The following is a 10912-nucleotide window of genomic DNA, read 5'->3' as shown; positions in this document are numbered from 1 at the left end:
TGATATATCTAGCAGATATACTTTGGGTTTCTACTCTTCGCCTTAACATAAACGTACAAAATACGTTACTTATTCAAAAATGTATAAACACTTNCAAAATACGTTACTTATTCAAAAATGTATAAACACTTTTATAGATAATCGCACAATCTTTCCTATTACAGAAAGTATTATTTTAACTCATCTCACATTAATACTAGATTATTTATTTAAACATTCATCATATCAAATTTCACAAATTTTATTTAAAGACGAAAATATTTCATGCGTAAATCCTGAAACAGTTAAAAAATACATTTATTCCCAATAATTTACTTAATACAAAATTTTATATAACTTATTTTTGTTACTATCATTTCTTTTTTTTTTAACAATACTTAATTATAAAACTGTGTCAGATTAATTCCAATTTAATTTATTACAAAAATTATATTAACATTTTCATAGACCTAACTTATCACAATTATAAAAAAAGTAACGAAAAATATTGGCTGCATCAAAAATTATTAAATTTGTCATAACATGGTAAACCACTTTGCATGACACCAAAAGTTGTTAATTTATTACAGATAATATCTAAAATGATACATGTTTAATGTAATCAATATTAATAAGTAATTTAGGAAATATACGAGGTACGTCCAGAAAGTAAGTTCCGTTTTCTATTTTTATCGCGTTTGCGATATTATCCTAATTACGGTCATATCCGATTATTTCATTTACTTATTTGGAACATTTTAAAACCATTCCGTGACCAGTTAGTGTACGTACGTCACGTGGCGAGTGTTTTAAAATGGATAAACGAATAGAAAATTCCGCCATATGTGAGTTACGATCTATGATTCGTTTTTTAAATGCAAAGAATATCAAACCAGTTGATATTCATCGTCAAATTTGTGAAGTTTATGGGGAAAAGGCTATGAGTGATTCAATGGTTAGGAGGAGATGGGTGCGACGACGAGGCATGCTTAGCCGAGGCATTGCTTTCATCCACGACAATGCCCGCCCACACACAGCAAATGTGACGAAACAAATTCTTGCAGATTTTGCATGGGAACAATTTAATCATCCGCCCTACAGTCCAGATTTAGCACCCAGTGATTTTCATCTTTTTTTACACATGAAATTATTTATGGGTGGCCAGAAACTTCAACGAAGATGATGAGGTGAAAAAGGCTGTTAGCACATGGTTACAATCACAGGCGTCATCTTTCTATGATGAAGGGATACAAAAACTAGTACCTCGATATGATAAGTGCTTCAATATTAGTGGTAACTATGTTAAAAAATAAAGTTGTACTTGTATTTTATATTCAAATAATATTTATTTCTTTAAGTATACATCCTAGAAAGTTCCTTGATGGCTTATCAGATAGAGCTTTTTAAGCAGATATTGTACTTTTTCCAAAAAAAAACTACTGATTGATTATCAGTAGTTTTTTAGCTTGATTAGCTGTTATAAAATGCGTTATACAAATTTTTGCAACAGTGGGAATTGCAGACCGATTAATCACCGACATAAGTTCATGCTTCGCAGCAAAAATTTTTGATGATTACTGTTGTCACAATATTTATTGTATCAAAACTCAAATTCTATAAGATATTCAATGAAAAATCTGACAGTAGAGCGAAAAAAGTAAAAGATAGTACAATATATGATGTAACAATAATTTCTAAACTAAGACACAATTTGGTAAGCATGAATGTGTTTATTCCGAATTTTGTCAGCTTTTTTTACATATGCAAATATACGTTAACTAAAAATAATTATTATTTTTAAGGTTTTCATTATTATTTACTTAAGTTTACTATTTAAATTTCAAAAATAAATGTAATAAATTATAATAATATAAATTTAAATAAACTCTTTCGACGACTATATATATATACATCAATTTAATAAAAAATTATCACAAGTTATTCAGAATATATTAGAGTAAACATGAAGGTGACTATACCTATTATATTTAAGCATTCGATTAAAATCTAAAAAATCATTTTTTTTGTTCTAGAATTGGCAATTAATTTTATTATTTTTGGTAAATTCCTGTTTGATATTTAATGAAGGTAAATTTTATATTATATTATTATATTATTATATTATTATATATAATGTCTCTTAAATTTACCAAATATATTTAAAAATACATGTATTTTTTTTAATTAATACTGCACTTCCGAAACATTTTTAAAAGTTAATTTGATTTGATTAAAATATAAACAGTTTTAATCTCAAAAAAGGTGATAGAAAATATTTAATTGCATTTTTTAAAATGGCATACAAATTGGTTTAGAAAAGTATATTTTGGTCTATTATGAAAACTGTGGACCAGCAAAATGATTAAAAAAAAAATTATATTGATTTATTCATTTTCGAAATAGTTTGGCAGTTTTAAATAGGAAAAATTGAAAAAAAAATAAAAAATGTGCGACTTTTAAATTCGTAATTTTTTGAGGATTTTCCTCATTTACGGGGTACAAGGAAAATATTTTCAAATTTTGAGGGTAATGTCTTCAATTAGATATAATTTTTGATATTTTACATATTGTTGAAAGAAATCGGTTCGGCGAGAGCTGAGAAAAAGTGGTAACAGACACAAAAAAAAAACACATAGTAAAACTAATACCTTCTCAGCTTCTCATGGAAGCTAAATTTATAAAAAATTTTAAGTTTTTTTGTATACTTATTTCATTGTTATCAAATCGACCACACATCGAATATTTTTCAAAGTTTATTGTAATTAATATTGATTTAAATGAATAATTATGAGAGGTAACATAAGCTACAATACTAACCTTTAGATTTAATTTAAAAATTATTCAAAAATATTTTTATTTAAATAATATTTCAAAAATATCCGAATACATTTTTATTCATATTATTTTAAAACAATATTACACAAATAAAATTTTATTTCAATAAATATACTTTGGCTCATCTAAAAACAAATTAAAAATAGTTACAAACAGAGTTTTAATGCAACAACATTTTTTTTAAATTTTAACAACAGTTAATTTAACCTATTATCTTAAAAATTTTTTAAAAAATTACATCAGTTTCTTTTTTTTGAGACGAAAGATATTATTATATAAATATTATTTTTGTATTTGTACAGTAATTTATATAACTTATAAAGATTCCTAATTATTTGCAATCGATGACTTTCGAATTAAATTAACTTAAACAAATAATCAATCAAGATTTATTGCTGCATAATTTCTTCAATTTACTATTAATATAATTGATACCCAAATATTTCGAAATTGTGAAATTATCACGTAAATGATATTTTTAATAATTGTAGAAAATTTTATTATAAATTAGAATTGTACCACCATAGCTGGTGAATTATGATTTGACATTTAAATTCCAATTCAACAAATTTATATTAATTTAAGAAACTTGTATATGAGAACTAAATATTTAGGGTAAATAACTTTGAGATATTTTATTAAATTTTTGAATTGCATAAATGTAATATAATGCTATACATTTTATCATATTTTCTAAAATATTGCCTTTTTTTTTATAGGAATATATATATATAAATAAATATATATTTTTCTTTATTGCTTTTATTAGTACATTAAGGGCCATAGCGACCTCTCCTTAGGAGGAGGTTTTCTTAACCATTTATACTCTGGAACGGGTGGTTAGTCTGTCGCCGGAGAGTGGAATGGTGACTCCAATTACCAAACTGATCTCTTGTTTGGCAAATGAAGATGCCCGTGATCGAGTTTCGAATCCGTGAAAGTGCGCATCAAGCACTATTCAATAATAAATAATATTTAATAATTTGATATTCAATAATTTAATATTTTTTACGGAGATATTATAAAAAAACCCAGCACAGTGGAGTCGCGGCATAGTGGGGACGTTGCATAGTTGGGTCCAGTATAGATTTAATCTGACAGTGATTAAAATCACTATCCTAAGAAACGCTTCGATGCAAATCAGTAGATAGTGTTTAATTCTAAGAAATTGGTGGATAATTACAAAAGCTGCATGATCTGCTAGTTCCTTATTAATACCCTGATTAAGATAAAGTATGTCGAATGAAAAAGGGATTATTAAAAAATATTATTTCTCATAAAAAAATTGTGTTGATTCGTACACTTTTCAATGAGTTATAGCATTATAAAGTTAAAAATGTAACCAACCCAACCCAACATCAACTCCTATTTCCTTAATTATATCCAGATTAGTAATTATTTTAATTATATATTATATAATTTTTATAATTAATTATTTTCAAATTATTATTGATTTTTAATATGTTAAAAGTAATCATTTTGAACCTACTTCTTTTTGTTCTTTAAAGTGAAAGTTTTAATAAAAAAAAAATGAATTTATTACCATAACTTTTAACTCAACTTGCAAGTTTGAAATAAATATTATTAAATAGAAAAAAATGAAATTGGTAGATTATTTCAAAAACAACAATAACACTTATTCCCTTAATTTTACCCCGATTTATAACTATAATATATGAATACATAATAATTACAGTAATTAAATTGAGTATGAAAGTGGTATTCAATAATATAATATTGTAATTTTTACGGAGATATTATAAAAATAAAAAGGAGTTGTATATTCATATACTTTTAATGCGTATACAAATTTAAAGGAATTTATGCAATACTTTTTAATAAAAAAATTTTGTTACTTATGAATAAATACACTAAACAAAAGGAACTTTCATCAGAAAAAAAATATACTTTTCTAAATAAACTTTTCGTGATGTTTTCAAATGTGCAATTAAACTTTTTCTATTACTTCTAAGTTTTAATATTATTACTTATTATTAAAAAATAAGTATTTACATATAAAAAAAAATAATTAAGAACAAAAAAAATTGTATTAAATTAATACTGATTTTGATTTTTAATATGTTAAAGGTAATCATTTTGAACCTATTTTTTATTGTCTTTTAAAGTGAAAGTTTTAATGAAAAATACCTTCTCAGCTTCGCATCGAAGCTAAAAAATGAATTTGTTACCATAACTTATAGTTCAACTTGCAAGTTTGAAATTGACATTATTAAATTGAAAAAAATGAAATTTTTAAGATTAATATGCAATCTGGAAATTTTATAATTACTAATTACAGTACATTTGTCAGAAAAATTCGATTTTTTTACATTTTTATCGTAATAGATAACTGAAATAGAAAGAATAGTAATCATATCCTAATAACTTTTGGTGTTTAAAAAAATTCTGCAATTGAAATATTCAGAACTTAATTAATTTTAATAATTTACTTTAATTAAATGAACCAATCAAACCAAAGTAGTTAAAAAGATTTACTCAATTGAGCATATTATCAAAAATATAATTATAATTGTAAAACTCCATCGTTAACTTCAGGTGAAACTAAAAATCATTTTTTTTTTAAATTTATGATTTATATAGCAACATATTACTAAAAAATTTGGCATATTATAGACTGGTAGTAGCACACAGAAATAGAGTTAAAAAATTAATAAATTATAAAGTAAAATTATTTACTTTTGTAGTTGAATACTTTTATCATATCAAATTTAATTCGACAATAAATAATTTAAGAATATTAAAAATTAATGATTTTAATTGTTTGTATGGACAAATCTAGTTAAGCTACTTTTTATTTGAATAAGGAATATTTTTTTGATTTTTAAGAGTAATAACTTAAACTAATCATTAACTTAAATATCATAAACTTAAATGAATCATTTGACGTATCGTTGAAAAAAGTAGGTCTAGTGAGGGTTGGCAAAATAAATCGTAGCCAGAAAAAGAACCACATAGTAAAATAATATTAACATGAATATCAATTTCTTCTCACGAGGGGAGACTATAGTGATAAGATCCTTTATATTTATTGAAATTATTGAATCTAAATGAGATAAATATCAAATGATTTGAAAATTCTATTTTAACTCAAAAAAAAAAATGCAAAATTTTGGTAGTCACAGACGGATGTGAACCTCGTACCCTAGGCGTGAAAGATCAACATGTTACCCATTCGGCAACTGTTCGTTGCTTTTTGTTGCATGATAAAATTGGCTATTTAAGCTAAACCAAATTTAAAAATTACTTTTTCGACTATAAAAAAGTAAAAAAAATTTAATAAGTATAATTTCATATGCCTTATGAACTTTATTCTATGTCAGTTTATTCCCCTAATAAGATATTTTAAAATAAAATAGAATACAAAACCCAGAATTTTAATAAAAAAAATAGCATATTTTTGAATACGGTAGCCTTTTGCGCATAGAAGATAGGTCGTCGGGACAAATTTTTTTTTTTCATTTAGTAGTACATAAAATAAGCTTTAATTTGATATATGTTTAAAGGACGCAGTATTTCCGGAACATTTTCAAAAATTAAGTTGAAAAAGTTAGTTTTTGTAAAAAAGTTGCTATTTTAAATCCCCCCTGTGAGCAGAATAAGTGTTAGATTTTCAAAAAAAAATGATATCAAATGAAAGAAAATTACCTAAGGTTTCAATATAAAGAAATATTATTTTGATTAGTTAATATTTGAAAAAGTTATGGCAGTTTTAAGTACAAAAAACATCGTTATAAAAGGTGATTTTTATCGCAAATATTACATTTTTTTTATAATTTCGACAGCCATTTGCACATAGAAGATAAAGTGTCGGGACAAATTTTTTTTTTTCATTTTATAGTACATAAAAAAAGCTTTAATTTGATATATGTTTAAAGGACGCAGTATTTCCGGAACATTTTCAAAAGTTCAGTTGAAAAAGTTCTATTTTTTATACAATGTTTCAAAGTTTGAACCCCCCCTATATAAGGGGAAATTGTCTAATTTTAATAAAAAGTATGTCAAATGGAAGATGTACTTATAATGTATTTAAAAAAAAAAAAATTGTGCTGATACATGCATTTTTCGAAAAGTTATAGCATTTTTAAGTTGAAAATTAAAAATCGAAAATCGAAAATTTTAACACAAAAATAGTGTTTTTTTAACTACGGCAATCGTTTACATGCAGAAGATAAAGTGTCGGGAAAAATTTTTTTTTTCATTTTATAGTACATAAAATAAGCTTTAATTTGATATATGTTTAAAGGACGCAGTATTTCTGGAACATTTTCAAAAGTTAAGTTAAGTAAATTTTTGTAAAAAAGTTGCATTTTTAAATCCCTCCTATGAGTTAAATAAGTGTTAGATTTTCAAAAAAATGATATCAAATGAAAGAGAAATATCTAAGGTTTTAATATAAAAATAAATTATGTTGATTTTTGAAAAAATTATGAAAGCTTTAAGAAAAAAATGACAAAATTTATCGATTTTAAAAATTGTAATTTTTTTGGAGATTTCCCCCATTTGCGAGGAACGATGGAAAATTTATCAATTTTTAAAGGTCTTCAACTAGATACGATTTATGATATTTTGACGTGTTGTTGAAAGAAATCGGTCCAGTGAGAGATGAGAAAAAATGGCAACAGACATAACAAAAAATAATAATAATAAACACATCATGGTAAAACTAATACCTTCTCAAATTCGCACCGAAGCTAAAAATATAATTCTAGTTTCTCATAAGGTTATAATTTTTATTCACCATGAATTTGAAAAAATGAAAATTGTAGTTGAATTATTTCTATTTAATTAAAACTTTTTTAGTAGTCTAAATCAAATTCTAATATTGTTAAAATTAATTAATAATTGTGATAATGTAGCAATTAAAAGTAAAGACTCGGGCAACGAAAAACTATGTCAAAAAGGCACAACGTCAGAAGCTGCTAAAAATGGTGACATTGAAACATTAAAATTAGCTTTCAAGAATAGATGCGAATGGGACGAAGATACTACTCAAATGGCGGCAGCGTATGGACATTTAGATTGCTTAATATACCTTCATGAAAGTAAATGTGAATGGGATGAATTAGTAACGACAGGAGCTGCTTTTAATGGGCATTTAGATTGTTTAATGTATGCCCATGAAAAAGGATGTGAATGGAACGAAACAACAACTAGAGCTGCTGCTGCAAATGGAAAATTAGTGTAGTATCACATTTTAATACATGTAATAATTAATACTTATATTTAATAAAATACATCACCAAATCAGTGTTTCCCCGTGGATAAGATGAGTAATAAAATANATTAGAGTGTTTACAATATGCACATACAAAACATTGCGAATGGGATGAAACAGTAACGGCAGCAGCTGCTTTTTATGGGCATTTAGATTGTTTAACGTATGCCCATGAACATGGATGTAAATGGGACGAAAGCACAACTAGAGCCGCTGCTGTACATGGGGATCTAAATTGTTTTAAATATGCACATATTAATGGATGCAAAATAGATGGAGCTGTCACAACAATAGCTGCTTATTATGGATATAAGGATCTTTTAGAATATTCTAACCAATATGGATGTAAAATAAGTATAGACACAATTAGAGCTGCTGCTGGAGAGGGACATTTAGACTGCTTTCTTTATGCCTATGAACGTGGTTGTGTATGGGATGAAACAGTAACAGCAGCAGCTGCTTTTAGCGGTAATATAAATGTTTTAAGATTCGTTCACGAAAAAGAGTTATAAATATACTTTTTATTGTATATTTTGGGATAAATATACAACAATGAATGCTGCTTTAAGTGGTAGTATAGAGTCTTTAAAATATGCACATACAGAACATTGCGAATGGGATGAAACAGTAACTGCAGCAGCTGCTTATAATGGGCATATAGATTGTTTAATGTATGCACGTGAAGAAGGATGTAAATGGGACGAAAGAACAACTAGAGCTGCTGCTGAAAATGGGCATATAGAATGTTTAATGTATGCATATGAAAATGGATGCAAATGGGATGAAAGTACAATTAGAGTCGCTGCTGAAAATGGGCATATATAATGTTTAAAATACGCTCATGAAAAAGGATTTGAATTTGATGAAAGCATAACTATAGCTGCTGCATCAAGCGGCTGTTTAGACTGTTTAATATATGTTTACGAAAATGGATGTGGATGTATTAAGAGTCTAACTATAGCAGCTGCATCAAGTGGTAATATCGACTGTTTAAAGTATGTCAACGAAAAGAAATGTAATTGAGATGAGGGTACAACTAGAGCTGCTGCTGCAAGTGGTAGTATCGACTGTTTAAAGTATGTCCACGAAAAGAAAAGTAATTGGGATGAGGGTACAACTAGAGCTGCTGCAAATGGACATGTTGACTGCCTAAAATATGCCCATGAACATGGGTGTAAATGGGATGAAGGTACGACAAGAGAGGCTGCTGCAAATGGACATTTAGACTGCCTAAAATATGCCCATAAAAATGGATGTAATTGGGATGAAGGTACGATGAGAGAGGCTGCTGAAAATGGACATTTAGACTGCCTAAAATATGCCTATGAAAATGGTTGTGTAAGCGACGTAGACATAACAAGAATTGCTGATTTAAATAAACCAGTCAGTTACTTTCATTACAATTATGGAGAAATTGAATTTAATAATAATTTTGCACAACCATTTCATAAATATATTGTTTTTAGAAGTACTCAAAATGTTTACCCTGATATAATCAAATATTGTACTAAATATAGATATTAGTTTTCTCTTCAAATTTTTTATTTCTATATTCATTAAAATATTTCTTAGGCGTATTTTTGACATTTTACTTGTTTAAATAATATTTAACTTCATAATATAAAAAAAATCATAAATATTTTATTAACATTTTTTTTTCTGTTGGTAACACCCTGTTTCAAGAAACTTTGTAATATTACTTTATCACTTATAATATTAGCATATAATATGATGTTATCATTTATATATTAATAAACAAGATCACCATTTAAAGGTTCTAAAAATCAATTATAAATAAATAAATAATTATTTACGTTATTTAAAATTGTTATTATTGATAAAATATATTATAGAAATATAACAATATAAGAAAATGTGATATTTTATTAATTTTAAGATACTTTTTTGACAGAGAAGTCATTTCAAAAACTTAAGTTCCAGTGTTTAATTAAATAATCAAAAAAGTATTGCTTAAATTGATACATATTATAGCTACCTTAATAAAATAATAAAGAGGTAAAAGAAAGTAGCTCATTTTTTTAACTAGAAACTTTTTACAACCAGTTCTTAATCGAAACTCATAAAAAGAAATGTTTACTTTATTTATCTTTTTTGAAAGTAAGGGTACACGTTAAAATTTAGTTACTGGACACAACGAATAATAGTATAAAACAAGATTCCTCACACGAAACCTTAAAAAAATAAAAACGAGGATTGCCAACATACTCAGCGAAAAATTAAAATAAAGTAGGATTTATAAAATAAAATAAAAAAACTGAGCATCGAAGCTAATTTAATATTTTCACAAATAATTTGAATAATAAAACTTATGTTGTTCAATTTTTGTGTTATAATTAAATTAAGCTAGTAAATAAGTCCCTTCGTCGTCATTAGGCTGGAACTAAATATTGAAAATGTTAATTATTAAATTCTAATAGAATAAAAAGTTGCAGATTAGTCTCCTGATTATGGGAAAAAAAATTTTTCTTCCATATCTTCAGGTGCCACAAGAAGGTTAAAAATTTGACTATGAGGGTAGTTGTTTTGTTTTTGTTAATCTATACCTATCACAGGAAAAATTATAGAATAAATGTTTACTATAAAAAATGTTATTAGCAAAAAATCCGTATCTATATTAATTAGTCAGTAAAATTAAAAAAAAACATATTATTATTTTTACCATTGATATCATTTTTATTAGTTTATTTAAATATTTTAGACGAATATTAAAAAAAAAAATATTTGTATAAAAATTGTTTAGAATTGAATTGTTTATTATTTTTTTTGTGTGTATCATTTCTTTTACCAAACGTGGTTGTTATAATCGAGTAATGGGGTGGATTGAAAAACTGAATTTTGATT

The 10912-nt window shown here is 25.7% G+C and overlaps 2 protein-coding genes across 2 annotated transcripts; both read left to right on the top strand.

Annotated features, from left to right (window-relative positions):
- The first annotated feature begins 1866 nt into the window (after positions 1-1866).
- LOC126901461 (uncharacterized) lies at positions 1867-8734 on the top strand. Its single transcript, XM_050677914.1, has 4 exons — positions 1867-1948; positions 2013-2067; positions 7692-8015; positions 8123-8734. Exons 1-4 carry the CDS (start codon positions 1943-1945, stop codon positions 8560-8562), a joined length of 825 nt encoding a protein of 274 aa, XP_050533871.1. The 5' UTR covers positions 1867-1942; the 3' UTR covers positions 8563-8734.
- On the top strand, positions 8603-9540 carry LOC126902084 (uncharacterized). The gene is made up of 4 exons (XM_050679106.1): positions 8603-8837; positions 8901-9045; positions 9091-9433; positions 9517-9540. The coding sequence occupies exons 1-4, from the start codon at positions 8603-8605 to the stop codon at positions 9538-9540; spliced, it is 747 nt and encodes a 248-aa protein (XP_050535063.1).
- Positions 9541-10912: the final 1372 nt, after the last annotated feature.

The sequence above is a fragment of the Daktulosphaira vitifoliae genome, unplaced genomic scaffold, assembly GCF_025091365.1.
Source record: "Daktulosphaira vitifoliae isolate Bord-2020 unplaced genomic scaffold, ASM2509136v1 Scaffold_3, whole genome shotgun sequence".
Taxonomy (NCBI): Eukaryota; Metazoa; Arthropoda; class Insecta; order Hemiptera; family Phylloxeridae; genus Daktulosphaira; species Daktulosphaira vitifoliae.
Note: the sequence above shows the minus strand (reverse complement) of the source record. Positions and strands in the feature narration are given on the sequence as shown.